Here is a 24,652-nt window from a genome sequence, read left to right as displayed (position 1 = left end):
AGATAAGTCTGGTCTCATTTTTAATGAAGACAGCATTAAGTAAAAGACAACTTCCTAATAGAGCTGGAGCATGAATTAATTCTACAGTAAGATGCTTCCCTTATTTTCAACCTTTTAGAAGAGCTAGGGTTTGGTTCCTACAGTGTTTCGTCCACACTACTCACAGGTAATGCTCACATCTGCTGCCAAGATGCAGTTTTTAACAATTCAAAAGTTTCCTTCCCCTACAGCATCTCAAGTCTCGAAGGAGGCGGGAGGAAAAATCTGTAAGCTCTTCTGTTGGGTCTTTACACTCCAGTGATATATCTAAGTTTCCTTTGCTTCATGTGCTTCACATACTGTGCTCTCAAAAGAATTCCAGTATATTCACCCAAACAGATTTCTTTACCAGAAGCAGCAAGCTGCATGGCTATAGCTGTCCTGCACAGCACTGGTCCACTGCAACATACCAAAACAGGGCTGCACGGTAATAAAAATGCACTTAACAAGAAAATTTCCAACCGAGATGCTCATCGATTCTTTATCTTGTCCATGGGTAATTGCAAGTACTTTTTAAACATATTAATTAGTGCACTACAGTATTCACATTAAATGGACAGATGGAACACTGCAGCCTAAGTGACTCTGCCATAAAGCAAGCACAGGACAGAGAAATTAGACTGAGCTGGGTCTAAAATCTCTAAGTGTGAGATCATTTTAAATAGCTGCCCATACGCAGGCAGGTAACGCAGAGCAGACACAAACACAGCACATCAAGCAGAACACAGGCAGACACCTTCAAAATTCAGACACATGAAAACAAGCTCAGATTGATCTAAACAGTGCAGTGCAATTAGAGAGTGTAAAATACCAAAATACTGAACAAAAAGATCACTTTGAAGATTATTCAAAGTATTTTATGTGGAGAACAATAGCAATAAATTACTTCTCTTACCAGGCATAGATGCCACAATCTTAAACCCATAACTATGTAAATTTCTGTATACAGAAAACATTAAATATCAAACAAGCTGACATGTTTCAAATCACTATCAACAGTGTTTAGCATACAAATTAACACAGACACAAAGTGTCTACAAATATTTTGAAACTGTTGGGAACACACTAAATTATTAAAAGTATTTCTTCCCTTTCCTCATAGGAAAAATGCAAGAGCATGCAGCTTTCTGAAACTAAAATACTGAATACACATCACATGCACATACCTTGCAGCAAGGGATCCTTAAAAGCAAGAAATGGCAAGGCAAGACTACACACTCATCACTTTGTTGATGTCTTAGTGATACTAATGATCAAGCTTTTGAAAGAAAACAAGATACAACAAAGTTGTTCTTTGAACAGAAATGTATAGAGCTTCTTTCACAAGCTTCAAAGTTAGCCACTCCAGCTTTCTGCCCTTTTCTTTCAGATGCCTAAGAGCAGGCAGCATTGTTTTCCCCCTTCAAAAATCAAAACTTTCCAAATGAGGCAGGACAAAACAAGCTGAAGTCCCAAGTTAACTTACACGGCCAGCTACAGGCATGCAGGGCAATCTGTTGTGCCAGCATGCCGCTCAACAACATCATCATCAGAGAAAGCGCTGACATCCAACAGTTAATCTGCCATCAAAACTGAAGTCTACGTTCTCTCTCAACAGCACCTCCAAAACTCATCTGCAGTACAACTAATCCATGCTTTAACAAGACATATTAGAAAGTAATTAAATTTATTTTCTGGTTGATTTTTGGACTCAAATAAAACATGTCCCTAGGCTACAGCCAGCAAGAGATTATTCACTCGGAATTAAATTACTGCTTACTTTTCTGCACTCCTAGTTGGGGTTAAAAAAAAAGTGCCTGAGGTTCCACAAGGCCTTTCTCCTGCCATAAAACAATCAAAGCTCCATGGCCATTTTCCCACCCAAACAATAAAAGCAATAAACACTAGTCAGACGTTCCCAAAATTCATGGATTAACAAAAGAGGATGAAGGGTGTGGGGGGTAAAACGAGGTCTGACAACAACAAACCTTGGGGAAGACACAGGACTGGGGAGATTCCATAAACCAAATTACAGCCACGTGACCCAGGCATGGGGTGAAATTGCTCTCAAGCCCACATCAGAGGGGAGTTTACCCCTCTAATAGCAGAGAGCCTGCAACAGCTCTCCATTTTCACTGCATGTTTGCGAAAGGCAGCATGACCGACCTGTCTCAGGTGCTCTTCTGGCTCTTATCAGGTAGCTGGGGTAGGTGGAAGGAAAAGCAAAGAGTGAGAGCTGACAAGAGACAGCAACTCTTACAAGACAGCTGCACTAACTACTCTGGCATTGCCCCTTCCCCCCAGAACTGAAGGGGAGCAGCTCCAGCAAGGTGTGCTTCTGAACAGAGCCGCAGCGTTTCCAAGGAGGTTGCTCCACCCTGGGACGCAAGTGCAACATCTTTCCCAGCTCTCTGCTTCCAAGGCAGACCAGAGATCCAGATGCTGATTTTGGAGCTTCCACCATGGAACACTTTGAAACCGCAGTGTATACCCACATACTGACTCCAGTGGGAGGTGAATGGGCCCCAATTCTACAGTTCAGATCGGCTTTTACCAGGTATCTGCAGACATAGCTGCAATAACCAAAAGCTCGATGCCTTCCAGGCTTAAACAAACAAAAAAACCAACACAGAAAAGGGGTGGTGGGGGGGTGGAACTCATGGAAAGACCCAATGAAACCTCTGCTGAAGTCAAATGTAAGATTACTTTTAAGATGCCTACTTAAAAAAACTACATTCAGCGTAAAAGGAGAATCTACGAATTACTACTACAGCACTTAAATAAGCCACTTTTGGTTGGCCTGCTCTAAGCCAACCAATTTAAGAAATCAACCAGATACACAAATGGCAGAAAAGCCTGGGTATAACCAGCCGTGTCAAACACCTTGTCTGACTTCAACTGAATTTGATTAATGATCTCAAATTGTTTGGTTGTTTTCATAGCACGGGTCAATGTTTATACTTTGCAGAAATCCTCCGGCCAAGAGTTTCAAACAAGACAACTGTTTGCAGAAACCTTACATTTGAGCTGTTACACTGTCCAGAGAGCTGTGGACCAGAACACTTCCTAACATAAATCAAATTAATCAGACTTTATCACTGAAAAACCCAAATTCTACCGTTTTTTTTTTAAGTTCCCAGGTCCAGGGAAGAGCTCAAGCCTCCCTCCCAAAGGAGGCCTTAAAGTGAGAAGGAGGATTAAAAGGAGAATCTAAAGAATATATTATAGAATGACCCCACTGCTTCATATATAGATATAAACCCCAGCCAAACAACCAAAAAAGTACACAAATGACACAAGAAACAGGAAACAAGAGAAGAAATCAGTGGCAAGGCTTTGGCACATTTCTGTCAATAACAGACAGTTCGTATGTATAAAAATCTTTCTACAGATTGTAGGAAGCCTTGGATTTTATCAATGATGTCGAAGGAAGGAGCAAGACACAACACGATGCATGCACAGAACATTAATTCAGAAGCCTTGGTTTGCAAACTGGTTTTGGCAGAGTGTCTAAAGAGCAAGAACATGACAGGAGTTAAGAGATGCTTCCATAATGTAAGCTCACTTAATGAGAGCAGACCTCTACAGACACATCTTAGTCTGCGTTTTACCTGAAGTCACCACAGTCTGTCCACCCCAGGAGCAGCCCAAAACAGCAGCAGTAAGAGATGTAAGAAAAGGCATAACAACGTGTGCATAATACGATGCTTGCCATTTTCAGGTAGGCAGTGGCCCACAGAGGCAATCTTTCTGAAGATTGCTTTTACTCTTGTGTTTTATCAACATCTGCAAAGGCTTTTCCCATCAGCTAACTGGAGATCAGCATTTCCTTTGTTTTGACAGGAACCAACAAGTTTCTCAGAACGATGAACCATTTTTAAGTTACCCAACAAGACAGAATGTAAAAGGTTTTGAACCATTACTCTACTCTGGAGGCTTTCCACAGCTACAATTCACAAAGCACAGTGCTGAAAAAAATCAAACAGCCCTCTCTATAACGTGTGCTACAAAGCAGACCATTTGGCCTAGAGTATTTTTCTCCACAATCACTGTTTTTTGGGTTATCCCTATAAAACAGGCAGTGAGAAAACGTATTCAAACGTGTCAACAGAGGTCTTCCAAAGGAAATGCATATAGAACAGACCCTCAGGAATACTTTCCTCACCTGGAGACAGAACAGCTACAGATGGAAGAGTCATTCAGGTACACGTCATTATTTATCTGAAAGTCATTTTGAGAAGCCATGCCTTCATATAATTAAGGGAACTTGGCTCAGGAAGCACTGAGGCAAAGTCAAACAAACAAATTTGCAATCACTGTCTAACTTGCATCCATTGCCTGCATTCTGAATAGAAGGGCTTGTTAAACCAGAGTGCCTGGTCCCTGCTAAACTAGTTCATCACTTGCCTCTGGCGTTAGCTCTCACATCTGCAGCCATACAAACACTGTGTTTTTATTATTTCTGCTAATCTTATTTTCCTTATATTACATACAACAAGCCTAAGTGTTCATTACTGTAGGTTAAGCCACACCTGCTTCACAAGAATGGAAAATTACTAGTATAACAAAGCACGTAAGTAAGCAAAAAAAGAGCCCAATACCTACTTCACCTAATTTTACCCAAACACATATTACTATAATCACATCTGTAGACTCTGGTGGCTACTACAATAACTAGACATCTTCAGTTACCATATCCTAGAAAGCTGCAGACTGTCTTTCCAACAGCATAATGACAAGATCTACCTTCTGCAGCCACTCCTCTAGGAAATGCAGATCAAGGTCTCTTCAGATACTTCAAATACTTCAAACACTTCATGGCACTGACCAAAGCTACCCAAGAGAGACTACCTCTCACTGCTATGACTACTATCTTCCACAGCAGCTGCATTTCTCTAGACAGTAACTGGGAACCAAAAAAATTAACTCTGTAAAGCACATAAAGCAGAACCTTCATGTGAACTGACTCTAGAAAATAAAATGACCAGAGACCTCAAGGATTCTAAACTAATGTAGAAACATATTGCCTTGACTCTGTCTCTCCTGCAATTACTTGTTCATCCACAAGACACACCCTGTCACCCACACAAACCAAAACAAGCCCAACACAAACCCTATAGATTTAATCAAGGAAGGAAGAGCAAGCATGAGATACTTCTATTTTTAAATACTTGGGAGGTGCCCCGATGCTCCCTGCCTAGACAGATAACTAAGTAGGTGCTCCAGAACAGTGAGATCCAGTGCAGGATCTGGCACGAGCAGGCACATCAAAACAGCAAAACATCAGAGCAGCTCAAAAGGCTATTAAGAGCGCCATTAAGAAAGGCTCTTGTAATAATTGTTTCCTCTAAGCCAGGAGAGACAGTAACTTGTGGTGTTGCGGCAGTAAAGAAAAAGTACACATAAGCACACCAAAACGCTCTAAGCAGCACCACGGCTCACAGAGAACAAGTCAGTCTCCTCCTTGTTCCCACAGTTCACTTCTGCCTCAAGCAAAGCTGGTTGCCACTCTGGTTGCTCTCTTCCTCACCCAAATGGTTTGCATAGCAGATTTGCTGAAACATCGAGTTTTCACCAGGCCCTAATCCTGCTGACTTTTCTCGCAAAACTGCTGGAAAGGAATTCCTCCTGGCAGCTGCAGTGCCTCTGCTCATTAGATTACCAAACAGCGGCAGAATGAAATAGGCACATCATTTCTATGCTGCTGCGGGGAACGGTGATAAGGACCAGGCAGGCAAAAGGAAGGCTTCCAGTTTCTCAAGAACAGAAAATGCAGGGGTCTTAACAGGAAGACAGAAGCACAGCTTGTGAGAGCCCAAGCAAGTTACTGCCACCCTTGTCAGTCTGGCTGGGAACATAAGCTACACGAAACATTTTCTTCACTAGTAAGATTTGGAGCGAGGATGTAATAATTTTAGAGGTTTGATTCCTGGTTTAAGGCATCATGTTTAACCAGGCATCACACAGTTATTTGTACCCATTCCAATGACTCCCCAATACTAGAAGACTGAGTAGAACATCTGTGCAAAACAGCTGTCCCCTTTCTCATGACATTCTCTGCCCAGACAGCACCCTCATATACAGTTCAGATGATGCTGCCCTCTCAGAAGACACAGAGGAGGAGAATGCTTTGACGTTTTTACTCCTTGCTATACAGTTTCACTGAAATAACCTTATCACAGATGCTGTTTGTTAAGCAGGTGTACCGTAAAACGACGACATCTCTTGGAGGGTCTGCATCAAGCTCTGCACCATTCATGGTGACTGGTGAGCCCTGCATTGGTCAGTACTTCCTCCTCCCTCATCCCAGGCCACCTATCATTTCAATATATACTTAATAGGTAGACAAGAAGAGCAAGAAAATTTCACAGCTTGATGCTTGAAGGTACTAGAGGCATGTGTTGAATTTACCTAACCAGGAAGCATATGGACGCAGTATCCAGAGCCCTAACAGCACACCACAGGTACAGCACACAGCTTGCAGAGCACAACATTCCTGACCGAGCAGCCCAGCTCTCAAGTGACAAGAAGCTAGAGACTGGGACCTGCAATCACCACTGGTTTCAGTGGCCTACCACATTCACCAGGCACTGCCATACTGAAAGTTTTCCACTGCATTCTCCACTCTGGAGATACCCTCTCACTCTCTCATATCTGTATTCCTCTGTTTTCCTAAAAGCACTAATCTGCCACGTGCAGACACTTCTAACCGCACCAAGAAGCTTCCCAAGCATAGCACACAGTGAGATCTTTGCACAGGAAGAACATTCATTTTTCTATCTCTCCAATACGTAGTAGTTACTCTTCTCCAATTACTCTCCTATCAACAACTCAATCACAAACCAGCCCCTGAGCTCAAGAAACTCTCCACAGCTGGTTTGCTGGAAGAGGTATTTGTTTTCCCTGCCATCACTCTGCATTTTCTGGAGCAAGGTATTGCTGATTATTTTCATTTCTCTTCTGCAAAAGAGGAATGGATGCACACAGATGAACAACTGCAATAAGCAGAAGAGGAAGAACACTTCATCTCTGAATTAAGGATTTGCATACTGGGTTTTATCTCAAACACCCACTGCAGTATTTTATCCCAGTCTCTCAGATCACAAAAGAGAGCAGACAGTGACTCACTGCAATTTCAGTTCTGCATGTAGTGCTTCACGTGGACCAGTCAATTCTGATTCTGCCAAACAGCATTTAAAAAGTAAAGCATCTTCTGTAAGAGAGGGTTCCTATTCATGCACTGCCTTCATGAGGAAAGCTCCAGAGATGGAAGGGAATTTAGTTGATGTTTCTCCTTTGTGTTATAATGATTTAAAATTCAATTAATTATACATGGGGAGGCACTAATTCTGAAACACCTGCTGCAGCAATAGCCAGCTTAAGACCCCCAAGCTCACTCCACTCCAAACAGCAACAGCCTGTCAAATGATAGCAGTTGTCAGTATTGACAAACTGGAGGCTAGGCTTTGCAGTTAAACCCTAGATCACTCTCTAAAAAGGATTACCCACAAAACAGGAGGGGATTATTCCTTTTTTTAACATTGTATTAATAAATAAAATCAATCACTTGGCAGCACTGTTTGTTTAGGCAGAAGTCTAAAATTGTTTAGCTCCTCCTCTGCATGCTTCAAAGGCTGGGCACTGGAAATGCTCCTATCAGATCCTTTCGAATCCCTTAAAGGAAAGGGATAAAGCCAACTAAAGGGTACCACCACCCACAGAGGCAGAGCAGCTCTAAGCGATATGCTGTGCACGCTAGAGAGAATGGCAAAAGGCTGGGCAGGGTGAGGGAAGAAGAGCTGAGCAGCTGGTTTCATTGTGAGAGGAGTCACTAGGTTTGGGTTGGGAGGTTTTCTCCCCCTTCCCTAAACAGAGGTTTCTTTGGATTAGTTTGGATAGCATAAAGCTTCCCAGATGAACATGAAGTGCCTCAGAATTAAAGCCATGCTTATCTGAAATCCAGAGAGAAATCTTTACACCTATGTGCCAGCCCAGTAATTAATGAGGCAAAAGGCTTCCCTGCCTTTTTTATGCCACACAAACTATTTGAACCACAGAATAAGGACCTGATTTGTTATTTTTTTCAGCCTCTCCACCCCTTCATCACACTCACATATCATGACCCATTTGAACCACACTTAAAAGCTCAATCGGAGCGCTCAGTGATACATAACTTCCATTTTAGTGAAACAATCCATCTGCTCCATGTGACTCAGAGCCTGCTTTAAGAATGCAATACTGTTTAGGCCAACGGTTGCACCGCACAAAGTGTTTTGTTCACATGCATTCCTTTGGGATGACAGAGCCTATCCACGGCCTGTAACGGTTGGGGCCTGTGGTTTTTTTCCCTCATCCGCTGAATGCTGCAGTGACTAAGCTGACAAAAATTCCTAGCCAATTATAAACCCACTTAAAGAGACAGGCAATCCCCCTGCAACCTTCTCTTGCCATCCTATACGGGAAGTTTCTATACATAGAAAAACATCTCCTCCTCCCAAGGCCTGCCTTGATATAAAAGACTTTCTCTGCACGCTCAACACTTCAAACATGCTTCCTAAATGGCATCATTTCCCAAAACTATAAACTTTAATTATGCATTCATATCCCTCTCACATCACCAGAAACTTTGAAATAAAGCAGGAGAAACAGCCCCCACAGCTGAGCTACACTAGTGAAAAGTTAGAGAAGCCATGAACAGTGGGGTGATGAGTGTGCTGGGCAGAGATGAGTCTCAACAGCTACAGAGCTGTTTATTAAGAGGAGAACAGTTAAGTGCCTATAAACCCAAGATGTTGCAACCAGGAAAAAGCCCATCAAGAAGGTCACACTGGTGTACAAAACAGACTGATCCACCTAAGAGCATAAGCTGAACTAGCAACAACAAGAACTTTGAGTTGCCTATCAAATCCCTCTGATATGCAAATCAGCAACCAAACTCCCAAAAAACCACCAGCCTTCTCAGCAGGGATCCTCAAGTCATGTGTTGAATTCTTCTCGCCTACACACTCAAGGGCTACACAAATGTATTTAATAATTAGCCAGGGCACACAGAACTACACTTGGAGCAGGTAACTACAAGTTTACTTTGCCCAGCAAGAAACAGTAAACAAGCAAAAAACCGAGGGAATGGGGTATGGTTTCTAGCCTTAAAACCTCTGTATGGGCACCTCAGACCCTCACCATTTTGTGGTGGGCAAGCTATTTGCTAAATCATTTTTAGCACTTGGCTTACAGCACATGCACATTCCATTCCAAACACTCAAAAGTCTGCTGAGGAGGGGGAGGAAGAGACAGTTGACAACTGAACCAGGCTGAGTTCACCTCTGAAGAAAAAGGCAATTCAACAATCTGTATTAACATACTATTATCCAAGCAGCTTTTTATTACAAGTTAATTCTCAGAGCCATAAACAGACTTTAGAAGGAAATCACATTGTTAGTGGGAAGGAAAGCTAAACAAAGGCTGTTTCATCACTGTTTAACACTGGAAAACTTGTTTGCCACATGAACACAATTCATGAGAATGCTTCAGGACAACTCACTCCTACGTTCATGTGCGTTTTAGGAAGGAAAAAGGCAAAATGGCATCAACTATACAAAAATTTTAGAAGCCATGATTCCTGGCCAGGGTTGAACCTAAGTTTTACCTTTACTACTTATAAAACTTTGGCTGGCAAGTTCAGTGAGTTTGCTCCCAGACCCACCTCCCAACTCGCCTTCAGCCCATTTCAGCCAAGCTCAATTGCAGGTTGGTCAGTAATCACAAAAGATGCATTTTGATACGCTCCATGAAAACGGACAGCTGGGTGGAAGGCAGATCTTTTTTAGGGCCTCCACCAAGATAAAAAGACTTTGGCTCAAGTTCACTCCTCGTTAGAAACCCATACAAGCATCAACTGTCAAAACAGGAATCCCCAGGAAAGCCAGCAACCCACCACAAGGACTTCTTGCACAGGTAAGGGCCACAGACAGTGACTTGGAGAAAATGCTACACCAGGCTGAGTTTGCTTTGTCCCTGCGACATTTGCAAGGGCACAGCAAAAACACAGCTTTCTTACAGTTTTACACTTGACATTTCTTTGACATTTCCCCTCCAATGCTGCTAGGCTATTCCTGGTTCCCATCATCATAAAATTGAAGCCTTCCATTACATGTAATTAACTAACCAATAAAACTGTCTATTCTACTAATAAACATTTGTCTAATATACACCAATGAGAAGTCAATGATAAGCAGGTTAATCAAAGATCTGGTTCCAGTTTAGATGCGTGTTCCATCTCATAGATTTAATGTGGTGCTGCAGCACAGGAAGGTAAAACAACAAAAAAAATTCTCTAAAGACGGCAGCATCCTCAGCCTCCTCTAGGAGAAAAGCTAAGAAGAGCAGAAGTGTCCCAGGTGTCGTCCAGCCAGGTTTCAACCACAGCACCCTCTTCTTCAAGATGCATTTACGTAAAGCACAGTTCTGCCTCCGCTTCTGACCTTCAGCAAATTTGTCAGGGGTTAACTCTAGAACTGCTAATCCTCACACTTCAACCAGAATGGCCTCCATGCCTAACAGGACTTGTATCAGTCGGAATAAATGGGCAGACACATTTAAACACCTCGACTATCGCTCACAAGGTATCAAGCTTCCACTGCAGCCCAGACTACAATGACAATCCCACAACACAGGGATTACCCCTTCCCCACTATCAGAAACAACACCCCCAGAAATCAATTTCTCTAGTGGCATGGACAGTCACTGCAATACGGCTACACATCTCCTGGTAAACATAAACACACATCTGGGCTGACAGAGATAAAGCAAGTGTAAAATGAAATGTTTCCTAAGGAGAAAGATGTGGTACGTACAGGTAGGAGCAAAAAAAGCACAAGGTATTTTCAAACCCCCAGGAACGCTTCCAAGCTTGGGGTTTTTTAATTCTCTGTTACATGAAGTGGAGAAAAGGTTTACATTTTGTAAAGGCTTTTTCAAAGCTTTTTTTAACCCATGGCAAAGTATCACCTAGTTAACTGCATCAATTCTTTTCATAATGGAAAACAAAGCTCCAAAAGTTGACATCCTCTCAAAAACATTATGCATCTTTCTGCCAAAAAAAACTAGGAAGCCAAGCTGAGCATTCGACATTAGCACTTAATTTTGGGTGAGTGGTGCAGGCTGAAAGATTCACAATGTTCTTTCCAGGTTACGGCGCTTTGCAACAGAACAAAGGAAAAAGGCAAGTATACATTTGTTTAATTTTAGCCCTTTTCTCAGAATATAAACCACTGCTACAGTAATTAACTGCAGATTGGCCTGAACTGCTCTGCAGCCATTCCAGCTTACTAATTAAATACGCTCTCACAGCCATAATAAAAATTCTGGGAAACCTCTGGCCAAAGAGCAGCCTTCTCAGGAGGGGAGCAAAAGTCAGGAAAAAACTTCATTCAGAACACAAATACTAACAAGATTTTTTCAACATGCTCCAGATTTTTCTAACTCAGTGACATCAGCTGGGCTTTTGGTGAGTTTTTTTCTCCCCTACCCTTCTGTTTATGCCATTCAGAACATGTTTATTTGCACACTGACTCAGTGGACAAACAACCTGCCCACTACAAAATATGGTCAGGTTTATAGGCTGCTTTCTTTTTCCCCCCAAACCGAAGGTAGAATTGGTGTTACACACTAGCTTCACTGAACATTATACCACCCCAGACCTGCTTGCCAGGAGAGTTAATACTTTTAGAGCACCTTGTCCTCTGCTGACAGTCAGTTTCTACTACAGTTCGCCATTTAAGAAAGAACACAAACAATCCTAAATGCAACAAGTATGCAGATGTCATTTAAAGCAAAATAAGTGCAATTTCATCTGGCACCTCTGGCTCTCTCTTCAGGCACCTCTGGCTCTCTTCACATCTACACAGTTTGGTTACATTCAATGCTTCTGAAGAAACATGGTGACTGCTCCTCAGAGGGGGAAACAATAAAGAGAGAAAGCGGGGGGGGGGACGTAAAAATAATCCCAGCACATGGTTTTCACCACTAACTCTGCTGAATCAACAGGGAGCAAATTCCCAGATGGCAGACACTGGTAAGTACTGCACAAGTCAATGAAGCTATGTCAGATGATACCACTCAACTGCATTATCATCTGAGCTCCTTGTAAACAAACAGGAGCAAATTCTGACTATTTGTGCTAATACATCATGTTACTGTCCCGTATGTTTAAACATCTCAGTGGAAGGTACATATGGACTGCTCTTCCCACTCACTGTCATTCTCTCCCTCCTGCTCCTCACTCTTCACGTACACCCTATCTTTTCAGGCCACTCTCAAGCCAATTCAGAAAGGAACCAGGGTACATTTTCATTAAAAACATTTTGCGCCTAGCTGCCATCTGCTGCTTTATCAGGCTCCAAATCCTCACATGCCTTTTCTGTGCTTTTCAGTTTCACACCTTCAGAAGCTCAAAGTTTTCTTCTGCTGTACTGTGAAGCAGTCTATGTGAGCTATTGTTTTCCACATCAAATTCGCCGGTTTTGAAAGGAGTGCTTAATGCTTGTGGCCCTAATCCATGCTCTCTTCACAACGCCAATTAAAACCTGCTTTATTAATGCCAGTGACATATCTAATCTTAAAGGTCCCTCACAAACTTCAGATCCTCACCTTCATCATTTTAATGGGAAGCAGAGATACATCATCCCCTTGGTGCAGCATTATAATTTGCTCTCTCACAGAGGGAGAGCTCAGCCTTCCAGGCCCTGCTCTTGTCCTGATACATAGGCTGCGGTTGAAGCCATTAGCCCTTCATAGCAGGTATTAACAGCCTGGGCTTTCTTTGATCCAAGTAGAAAAGAAAGGGTTTCAGATAATACTTGACAGGAAGTACCTCCAACTTCACTGGGGAGTGAATGAAAAACAGACAAATAATCAAGATGTAGTTAAAAACCCCAAAACACCACACCCATACAGTATAGATCAGATATAAGAATCACTGCTAGGCTTGCTATTGCTTTCCTACATGAACAGGTTGCCTAGTTCATTTCAGATGGTCCCAGCAAATGTCAGGAAGCATTACCTTGACCTGTTTGGAAAACAACGTTACAGTAGACAAGAGGTTCTGAACTTCCAGGCAGGCTTTCAAGGTTCAAATTCACATTTGGGCTACGCAGGCTTATAAAGGCACAGTGACTATGACAGCTGACCTCCAAACTTAGTCATCAGCTAAAGGAATATAGAAAATAACAGAAGTTTTCTTCACAACAGACCAATGGACAAGTGAATCAAGGGTGTCATCAGAGACTAGTCTTTCAACAGGTACAGCAGAAACAGTTCTTCTAGTTCTCACATCAATCACTAAGCAAGGTGGCAGGCAGCTCCCATAAACATTTCTAGCAGTCACAACTGCCAGAAAAAACAAACCAAAACACAACACAACCAAAAAACCCCTACCGCAAAACCAAAACACCCAACAGAAGGCCATAAAGTTATTTGTATGCCCCAAAGCACAGCCACTGATGCATACAATGTCAGTACTCTCCTTTTGTCTGGTGAGATTCTTCCCTGTAGACCTGTACAGTTGGCTTTTGATATGCCAGAAGAAAAGTAGGTGCAAGTCAGGGAGATGACAGGTGGCCAAGCCCAACACAGCACACGGCAGCTCCAAACGAGCGGACTTAGCAAGGCTGCTGCCTTGGGGCACTCGAAGGTAAAGGAATGTACCCTACACAGAAACCAGGGCAACAACACTGGCAGAGAGGCTACTGACTCTTTATGCCCAACCTTCAAAAGTAAGAAACAAAAACAAACCTTAAAGCTACATCTTCTTTGCAGCTTATTCCACTATAGACACGTCAATGGATTATTCTAGGTCAAACACAGCATATCCTTCCCACTCTGCTCCCTCCACCCTCAACATTATTCCTGCATAAGTTATATTGAAGGAAACACGGGGTTCCTTTGTTTGTGAGCAAGAAAAAGAAGGACAAAACCAACTTCCACTCAACAGAAAAACTGATCAGAAGTCAGGCTACTCAAGCACCAAGTGTTCCCACACAACATTTACCCACAAACCTTAGATCTTTCAGTGCAAAACCTAAATAAGGACAAAGGAGATTTAATACACACTCCTCCAGAGATCCAGAGCAGAGGAAAATAAAAAGGCATAAAGAACCCTGGGCGATAGACCGCTTTCAGTTTAACATCACAGATGTTAACATCCTGATACATGAGGAGAATGTCAGGGTTAAATTAGGTACTACACTAGTAAAATATTCCCTGGAAAACAACCTAGGTCTCATCTCTACCGGTAGGAAAATACAGCCTGAAACACTTGGTCACTCAAGAGTCCTCACTTCTATTCTTTTTCAGTTCTGGTGTAATTTTATATTGCAAGAGTCCTCTCCAGATCAGGAGTTCATTGCCAAAGCGTCCAAGCAATCTAGCAGGAGACAGAAAGCTTCCTTTTTAAACAACTGCACATTTATACCTCCCTTGTTTTAATTCAGAACAGCAGTACATTAGGGTTAGGGGTTTGTTTTAGATGAATGCCTGGCAGATTTAAAGTCTTCTTCCTCAAAGTCAGAGGCTCATCATGATGAACAGATTAAATAGGTCCAACCTTCTCACTCTTTCTATCGATTAGAACTTGATCATTTCTTTATACACTCTGCATCCTAAATTACTGTTAATTTCCACTGATTTTCCACAGTGTAATGCTCTTTCAAGCTTTTCAAGGCTCTTCCCCAGTACTTGCTTTCTTCATCACAATCTCCCACCATACAGGAAAAGAAAGCAGCCTTGGCTGAAAAGTGCTGCCCTCATAGCGTAACTATGACCTTGTTTTATTTAAACAGATCTCATGTGCATTTGGGACACAAATTATTTCAATGATCCTCTCGAAGTCAACAAGCTTTTCTTGCACATTACTTTTGTCTACACCAAACTGCCAGAGCATACAACAGAAGGTGGGTGAATTGTTATATCTCATTGAATACACTCTAAGTTACATGCATTCAAACCACTGAAAGCAAGGAGATTGCAGGGGAATCCCACAGGTCACCCTCTGTAGACAACAGTTACACTCTTTTAACGAAGACACAAATTTGGCCTGCAGAAGCTTAACAACTCACATCAACAGCCAGTAAGAAAGCAATGCCGCTCACTTCCCTCACCTTGGACACATCAATGTCTCCCAGTATCAGGCTGAGGGGTTTTCTTTCCTTTGTTTAAAAACACACTTCCCATTTCTGCAAGAAGCACAACCCTACAAAACGTTTGGAGATCTTTTTGGCTGACACTGCCCTACAAGGTACTTTTATTTCAGTTCTAACTGAACATGAGGGCTTCCCAAGAAGCTGATGAGCCACTTCAGAAAAAAAAGGCAGCATTCCTGCTGAAGGTAAGCTGAATATCACCCTGTTCCTGTTCACCCTCACACTGTGGTGCTTCCTATCATTACAGCAGCTTTGGGCCAGACAGCTAATGGAAGTCAGGAACTGTTCCTCCCAGTGATGACTGCTTGTAAATAAGCCCTACTGATACTGCAGGGCTCAGCTTTCGTAAAGTTACAGGATGAACTCATAAAGCCTGCCATGTAATCATGTTATCTGAGTAAACTATGTATTTGTTTACTCTATTTTTAAAACCTGAGAAGAGATCAGATTTTGGGGTTGCTATCAGCAAGACAGTAACCCTGTCATGACAGATGAGGACAAAACGAGAAAGAGTAATTTCATTCAGAGTCTGTATCTACTCACTCTCTAATACTGCAGACTATGCTATATAAACTGATTTCAGTATAAAGGTTCCTATGTACAGAATCTGCCATTTCAGGAGTTCCTGAAGGTGCATGCCAAGGGAAACAAAGAACCAAGTCAAAGTAAGTCCAGTTAACAGCTTCAGTATGGTAATGACTCTGGCACACGTGTATCATCACTTCAGCAAGGAGGGAGATGGCATTCAGAAGCCACATCCTGCCAAAGTCTTACAGGTAGGTAAAAGTGGTTCCAGCTTTGCTATAACATCTTTAGTTCTATATTTACTTTGCATCTTTTCCATGGGGAAGCAACCCAGAAGATCTGTGAGGAGTTATTTTGGTAGTGGTGAGTTTGGTTTTGGTTAGCAAAAAACGTATTTTAAGAAAGAAGTGACATGACCCTTCACTGGCCAGGGAAGCACCTCTGTGTGTGCTAACCAGACAACTCATTATGCTGACTACAAGCAACTAGAATAAAAGCTTAGTTTGCTGAGGAGTTTAAAATAAGCCACAACATTTAACCTTTACTCATAAAAGGTAACAAAAACACTGCTCAAGTCTTACTTTTCTGACAGTGGTTGGTGGTCCAGCAGCGGTAGTTGTACTCATTGTTAATAGATGTCTTCTCACACAATGGCTTCTCTTCCATTGTTCCAGGACACAAGTCCCCACATTCCTTTGGAGGTTTATTCCCAACGATGTAGTTATTGGACACCGCATCTAGGATAAGAGACCAGTCCACTGTGGAGAGGTAACACAGGTCAGAGTTCTTCTCAATCCGTATGGCCCCGCGGGTTATGTTCCTCAGGTTGTGAAGCCCAATCTCCTTGAGATTTGTCATTTCAAAGATGACCAAGGCATAGTTGTAGAAGAGGTTCCTCCCACGAATGACTGTGAGGTTGGGGAAGAGATCGCTGAGGCTTTCCAAGCCAGCCACACGGAACAGCAGCAAATAGTCAGTTATGACAGTGAGCTTGGGGAAGCGGAAGTTGCTGTAATCCTCTGCTTTAGAGATGAGCAGGATTCGAAGGAAACCCTCGATCACCGTGCAGTTCTCCAGGCGTTTCAGCTCATGGATGTCATTGCGAATGTCAACGTTGGGCCCGCAAACTGCAAGAGAAATGCAGGGAGGAGAGTTACTACACCAAGGACGTTCAAGCCTTTCGAAATCGGAGCTCAATTCCAAGGGCCGTAAAATTTTCACCTTCTTAATTAGGTTGCAGTTTTTAAACAGAAAATAAGTACTTGATTTACACCTGCACTGAACGTGCATCTCGTTTAACTGACCACTGTGAACACTGCCAGCACCGGCTCAGAGAGGCATCTCTCTGTATTCTGCAGCAGACAGACAAATACTGTTTTATTACTGCTGTTGAGAAGAGCTGCATTAGATTGAGGAGCATGAAGATTAAAGAAATGCATTTGCAAACCCTGCCTAAGTTACATCATGACTTGTGTGTCCAGACCAGGGGTTCAGCCACCGTGACTTCAGACAAGTTAGAGCTAATACGCAGTGATCCACTAATCATTACATCACTAATTTACTCCTCCACCTCCCTTAAGATACATGCACAAAAAGGGTAATGCCTTCCATATGATTACTTGTTCTCACAGGGCTCTTCCTTCCAAAGGTCACAAACCAGACTAGCCCCAATCCTTGAAGGCTAGTCTTGCAATAAACACAAAATCCACCATGAACTGGTTGGCACTTCCTGCACTGTGACTAGAAGAAAAGTGCTTGGACTTGCAGCAAACACAAATTGCTGTTTGTAAGTTTCACTGATTTTGGAACCAGGACATAAAAAAGATTATGGAGTTCTAAGAAACACTGGATAAGTTTATTTACAAGAAGAAACAGCATCACAGTGAGGAATCTCCCTTTAAATCAACAGACTGAACTCAATGCACTCAAGAAAACATAACCAAAAGGATTATTCCCCTAATAAATGTCCATATTAAATACTTCCATATTAGACAGGTATCACAATAAAAATTTTAGGGAGGCTGGAAGGAAAGTGAACTAATAATGTAATAATTGGACACATAAAAGGCACTTTGATGTGAAACAAAGAACTACAGAGCGTATAGAGCTGTTCTTGGAAACCCTCAGAACTGGTCTTCTGTTTAAAACAGGGAAAAAAGATTTCCCCAGAACAGATAATAAGCTGCTTGTAAGCAAACAAAAGCAAAATGCCCATTTATTTAAGCAACCCCAAACTTAAATAAACCTCAAGCAATTTGGTTTTATGCATGCTAGGCTTAATTATTTTAACAACATCTTTTCCTCAGACAAGGAAAAGGTCTAAACAAACACTGGAGCCAAAAAACTTAAATCCTAACCCAGACAAATTGTCCAGAGATTCAGAAATTGCACTGACAATAGAACGCAGTCCTTTCATCCCACAATACTTATCTAAGACTAATAACTTAAGCTAACAAAGACTCCAGAGCAGGAGCATGCTAAAACCACAGCAATTCTGCTATCCAAAAAGGACTTGAAGACTCAGAAGTCTTTGAAAGACTACAGGACTTTCTTGTTAGAGGGACAACATGAAAAAACAACAGGGTGAGATCTTTGTTAAGAAACAGATGTTTTCTACACAAACTATTACCTAATCTTCCTTCTCTAAAGATCCAAGCTGAAATCAGAAGCTATTGAAATGTGACTTGCTGTGCTCAAAGTCCAAGGAAGTTAATTCCCTACACATTTTAAAAACAAAACCAACAAAGAAAACAAAAATGCCACAAAAAACCCACCCCATGCCACCAAAGCTAATGGACCAACAGTAACCCTTCACCATCATGACCAGTGAGCCAGGAAACGCCAGTACACAGTGGCTGCAGCCCAGCTGCATGCGAGTGCCTGGAATACGTGTCAAGACTTCAGCTTTGAGAAAATGGTTTTTGAAGTGCCTGAGTAGGCATCACCCAGCTGCAGGAGCCAGATGAGAGAGCAAGCATTGAAGAGCTCCAAGATAGTAGATATGCTAAGAGATGTACTAGGCACGTGCAGCAGAAGTGTGGGCTTCTCTCCTTAATCTGTAGGAAAATCAAGTTCAAACCCCATTCAACTCCTTTGAAGCTGGTACGGACATCTTGCCCTGCATTTCTGAAAGCTTCTTCTGAAGAACCATCCCTCCACCCACCCTCAAGGGACAGTGCCCTCTGCCCAAAGCACAGCCCAACAATGACTCGAGTATGGCTGCACTTATGCTGGGCTTCTCGTTTTTCAGAAGGGCAAGTCAGAACACACAGCGTTCTCCCAGTGCAGCTCCTTCAGCTTCTGTCTCTACCTGCTAGCAGGACAAGGTGAGCAGCATGGCTCCTGTTAGGGCAAAGCAAAAGTAGCAAAATTTATTTCCCTGCCATAAAATTTTAGAAAGCCTAACTGCTCCAAGCCCTTTATTTTGTGAAAGAAATAAAATTTGCACTTGTGCTGACATTTTGTAGGCAAGGTTCCAGAGCGATGGGTTTAAAAACAGCTGAGTTACAATACCCTAAAGAACAATTTGTAAGAGAAATGGCAGCAAGCGTTAACTACAGCATTATATCTGCCCATGTCTCTATCTGGAGGCTGGGCTTTAGAAGTCATACTGCTTTTAGCTTCATGTTTGTTTCAGCTCGAGAGTTACTCAATTTTAGCTATGTAACACGATTATAAATCAAGGAGATCTCTAGAACTTTATGGCAAAAGTATGCACTTGGTTGCCTCAATTATGAAACATCATCCCCTCAACATGGAAAAGGATAAAGTCCACTGGACTCTAATGTTTTTGGGACTTCACGCATGTAACGAGAACTACAGAGACCCCAACACAAACAGGACAGGCACTTGGTCCAGACCAACACTTGGGAGAAAGTGCTTCCAATTACAGCAGACTTTTCTTTTCTTTTTTTTTTAATGCTTTAAAGTTCACATTGCTCATGGAAGTTAATTGCACCACAATCATCTTCTCACATTTTTCTCGCTGCTCTGAGAAGGATTATAGGAAACACAAATTAATCAGAGCTCAAAGTCAACTACCATTTCCATTCGGCTGTGCTGGGTTTTCTTTGGATCCCATTTTAGAGAAAGTGTGTCTGGACTTACAATCTAAACTGGTATGTCAGGCACAATGAAGTACATATGAAATGCTCTTTCATTTATACCTCATTTAATAGTTTTCAATATTCCAGTTAACAGAGGGGTTTTTTACATGACTACTATGAGTTACCTTCGGTTCATGTTCAATTCAGAACTGGAAAGCAACTAATATGTATTTCTTTTGCTCACTAACAGGAAAGAAAAATGCAACATTTGTTTAGTGCCCTGCCACAATAGTTCTGGGTAGATTGTAAAGACCCCAGCTAATTACCAATAGTCACATTCATGCTGTTTCCATTCAGCTGCTTACCAATCTCCAAGCCTTTCCTTAAACTGCCTATCACTTCTCAGACTTACTCTAAACTACCTATCTACTTCTGAGTAGGAAGCCAAGCTCTTCAAAGAAATATGCATTTATTTGTTTAACTCCCTAATACAGTAACTACCAAAGACAAGCAAAGCATTCTTTGCCTGGATGAGCACAAAAGCCTCCCTGCAAGGAGCACTCTAGCTCCAAAAGCGCTGAGCTTCACCCGTTATCCAACAAGAAGCGTGCTTGCTCGGGTTTTTTTCTGGGAGCATCTGAGCAGCACGCTGCAGGGCACATTCATATCCAGAGGTTACAGAAAACCCCACTGCACATCACAACCTTTCTGAGGACTTGTGGCCCATTCTTAGCCAGAAGACAGATGCAAGCCTGATCATGTAACTGAGAAGGGGTCAATGAACTACGAGGAAAAGTGACTGCCCATAACAGGTTCATAGGATAAAAGCAATTAATGTGACCGCAGCCTATTCCTTGAGCTGACAGAATCTCCTTCCTAAGTGATGCTCCAGGCCAGGGCATCAAGGAGCAGAACAGAGACTGTGAACACACACAATGCACAGCACACAGGTAGGGAGTTGACACAACCAAGTACACACAGGCAGGGCAGACTAAAGCAAAGGCCGTGTGTGCTAGAAAGCTCAGACTACAGCAATTCAGTAGTTTCTTCTCAACTGTAACTATGATTTGCCAATGCTCACCTAACAAATTAATTGCTACAGGAATTGCAGGAATTCACACACTGACTGGTTTCCATAAGAGAATTCATTTCCTACAAAAAAAAATGTTGAAACATTTTTAAAGGCCCCCATGGTCTAGGGATTGCTTTCAAATGATGCATGCCTCCCAGGTACCCTGTGTAGAAGTCCTAAAGCAACACACCTGTTTAGGTTTTTCTTGTAAAACAAACAAACATAAAACTACAAGGGAAAAACCAACCAGCCAAAGGACACACATTCACACATGAAGCCTTTCCTTTGGCCTTTTACTTTTCTGGGTAATGTTAAAGGGTTGTTCTACACTGAGGGGGCTCAGTATCCTCTGAACTAGCCAGAAATTAAAGATGGAGCAACCACCACTATCTGGCTCTCTCAACACCAGAAAGTCTTCGACAAAGCACCACCAAGGCAGCTCTGAGTCACTGAGTCAATTCAGCACAACCCATTTGCAAGCCTAAGGCCTCTTCAACCTAAACCTGCTCCAGCTGGGTCAGGCTTTCCCTAGCAACAGACTTGCTCAGCCTGTGCAGGTATTCACATTTCTGAAATAAGAATCAGGATTGACTGCTTGCTATTAACACCTACTGAGCAATCATGACATCAACTCCTGTTCACCTTTCCTTTGCTGTGTATACTCATGGCATGTTACCAAAGCAAGTTAGGATTTCCCTTTGGTTCCCCTCTTCTGACCTCCTTTCTGTGAACAGCTTTCACTTAAGTGAGAAGCCTGGACACCTTCAGCTTTTCCACTAAAAAAAAGTATCCCCTTACACTGCTTGCTGAAAGCAAGCACTGAAGGTGCAAAATTTGTTCTAATTCCACAGTGTCTTCCCGCCCAAGGGTTAAAGCAGCTGTTCCAAGGACAGTCTGTGAGCCGCAAAGTTCAGAAGGGTTCTTTCAAGGCAGGGCATGAGGTTGCTCAACTTGTCATCTACCCTGAAATTCTGTACAGCAGTAACAAGTACAGTATGTGACCATCAGTGCTGGATGATTTCCTACACAAAAAAGGAACTACGAGGCAAAAAACCCCACCCCACCCCCCCAAAAAACCCCACCCACACAACTGTGGCTAGTTCTACTCTTTAGAGAATAGCCTGCCCATGCCACCAGAAGGAAAACTTCACTCTACCAATAAGGGCTTTCTCTGAGCACATTCCACTTCCACAGAAGGTCTGCTTTCCTAAACACCTACTGCTGCTCTTTGATCAGCCAAGAGCTAATTCTACTGAACACAGCAACACTGCTCTCCCCTCTAATGAAAGAGGCCTGACCACATAACCCTCCAGTAAGATCAGCTCAGAGCTCTGCGCCTTTCTGGGAGACCAGCATAGCTTCTGAACAGCGTTATTAGTCATTCCCAACAGAGCCACCTCCTTTCCATCACGTGTTTTTTAATCTATGGCAGGTCCTTATTCAAAAAAACAAAGTTGGAAACAGCTACTGAACATGGCTGTGGGCCAGCAGCCCTCATCCCAGATCCACTGCATGCTGCCTCCTTTTTAAGGCAAGCATCTCCAGAGTTACCACGCCTCTCAACAACAAAGAACAGTTTAAGTGCATTGAGTGACTTTAGATCTGCACATTGGCATGTTTACTATCTATCTACCAGATCAGCTCAATAGAAGGGTTGTCTAGCACACTGGAAAAAGAAAGGGGGGGAAAAAGGTGCAAAAAAAACTTCCTCAGACACTTAAAGGTTAAAGAACAACTGACTGATGACAGCATCCTCATCTCCAGGTTGTCTGAAAAACTGATTAGAATCAAGCTAGGAAAAAGGAACTAAACATACACTAAGGCCCCTCAGAAGATAAGGAGCCTCTTGTCTACACAACTGCAATTGCTCAGAAGAGAAGCAGAAGTTCAGATCAGTAGAAACAAGAGTGAATAATCTGAAAACATTACCCCATACAGATTATAAACAGGGAGAAGTAAAACTTGACCCTAACCTCTCTCTTCACTCTGTTAAGTATTATGCTTGTTTTAAGAAAACCATCAGGACTGTCACACAGCCCTGAAGAAGAAAAATCTTTCAGTCTTCTCACTCAGTCATCACTGAACAGCGAGATACTGCGGGCCGTGGCCTGCTCTCAAGCCTAATTTGCTGCTGTAGTTTCACTCCAAGACTTGGAAGGTAGAAATTCTGAGAAGGAATTGATTAGCAGCCACAATTTCCTTTCAAGCCCACGAAAAGTTCCAGTATAGCTGCACCATCTGCAGATGCAGGGAGGACAAAAAAATTACTACAGAAGTCTAAGGATTCTTTAATTGCACACTATGCAAAGACGAAATTAAATGTGGAGTTCACAGAAATCAGTGGTTGGAGAGATTGCTTATGACACTTTACATTAACACAGAATTCCACCACCCACTGAGCTCTTGGTTTTGCCTTCATAGTGACACTATGAATGAAATATATATTTTAGTGTCTTTAATGTACTTACACAGCCTCCCACAAAATCTCTGTACTCTCTCAGCTCACCTATCCTGCATGTGTCACATCAATCACTAGATCTCTTCCCGGGAAGCCAGCTTCTGTATTACCTCTTGGGATGTCAGAATCGGTAACAAGGAGGGAACTGAACGTACGCCACACGATTCCAGCTGGCTCCCTAACCACTGAACTATTCCTTTGCAGCAAACACGCTACCTAAAGCACTTCACATTCACCAAGGCTTGATGAAGTTGTATCTCTCTATATGGGAGGGGCAAGAGAACAGATAAAAGGCACCCCAATATCCAGAAAATGTCAACCATGTTAGCTTCAGCCAAAGAAGCCCACAATTGAATTTTGTCGTCCATATTTCTAGCACTAGCACAATGCTGCTATCTTTGACTTGCAAACCATGAAAGAGAACACTCTAACCCCAAGGAAAACCAACTGTTTCCATTTGAATTTAAGTCTTAAGAACATTCTTGTTTACACATCTAAGGTCCAGGAAGAGGGCTTGGGGTGGTTCTTCATTTAATTACAAGTTAAGGACAAAGGCAGACCACCGGGATCTTCTAAACACTCAAGGGACCGGAGGTAGTATTGCAATGGCTATTTCTCAGAAGCTACAAGGTGATCTATTAATTTACCTTGTGTCACTCCTAACAGTCTTTCCCCACATTCCTCTCTCCCCTTTGGAAGGACAAAGTGGTGTCACAGGAAGCCAGTCAAATTTGGCACAAATACCTTAAAAAGCAATTACATTCCCCCTCTGAGCACATGTTCTCATCTCCCACAGCCCTGAGAAAAAGACACACATCCTACTTCCATTTTCTTCTACCACTCTAACAACTATATATTTCAAATCCAAGGGTCACTGTGTTACCAAGCTGACCAGAACAAGACACTCACAAAAATAACACACAGAAGGACTATGACCCACATCACAAACTCAAACTGGCTCTGCCTTTTTGCTCTTGCAATTTCAGATGTCATTGGCTAAAGATAACTCTGGCATTGCTGCTTTCCATGAACTTCCTCCAACTTCCCCATAAGTTTATACCAAAAAAATTCAGAATCAATCACGTTTCTGTCCCTCATCTGACTTGCTTTCTCTCTGCCAACATTTTACTTTGAATGTCAACAGGAACAGCAGCTTAGCAAAAAATGGAGCCAACAAAATGAACTGAATCCCTTTAATAATACTGATTGATGCCTTCGCTACACAGCTCACTAGAGCAAGTGGCTCTAGATTTAGCCTAGCTCACGTGAAAACATCCTCATGACAAAGTCATCCCTCCAAATTAATCCTCTCTTACCAAGACTTCACTGACCCAAC

General features: G+C 42.4%; 1 protein-coding gene across 3 annotated transcripts in view; it reads right to left on the bottom strand.

Annotated features, from left to right (window-relative positions):
* The window catches only part of IGF1R (insulin like growth factor 1 receptor), a 182,843-nt gene that overhangs the window by 133,932 nt on the left and 24,259 nt on the right, over positions 1-24,652 (bottom strand). For all 3 annotated transcript variants that reach the window (XM_068143346.1, XM_068143347.1, XM_068143348.1), the window contains exon 2: positions 16,322-16,867. In XM_068143346.1, the coding sequence (XP_067999447.1) occupies positions 16,322-16,867 (546 nt within the window). The remainder of the gene's footprint in view (positions 1-16,321; positions 16,868-24,652) is intronic.

This window comes from Melanerpes formicivorus, unplaced genomic scaffold, assembly GCF_026170545.1.
Source record: "Melanerpes formicivorus ecotype bairdi unplaced genomic scaffold, bMelFor1.0.p_v2 SCAF_10, whole genome shotgun sequence".
Taxonomy (NCBI): domain Eukaryota; kingdom Metazoa; phylum Chordata; class Aves; order Piciformes; family Picidae; genus Melanerpes; species Melanerpes formicivorus.
The sequence above is the reverse complement of the archived record's forward strand: the minus strand, read 5'-3'. Positions and strand labels throughout refer to the sequence as shown.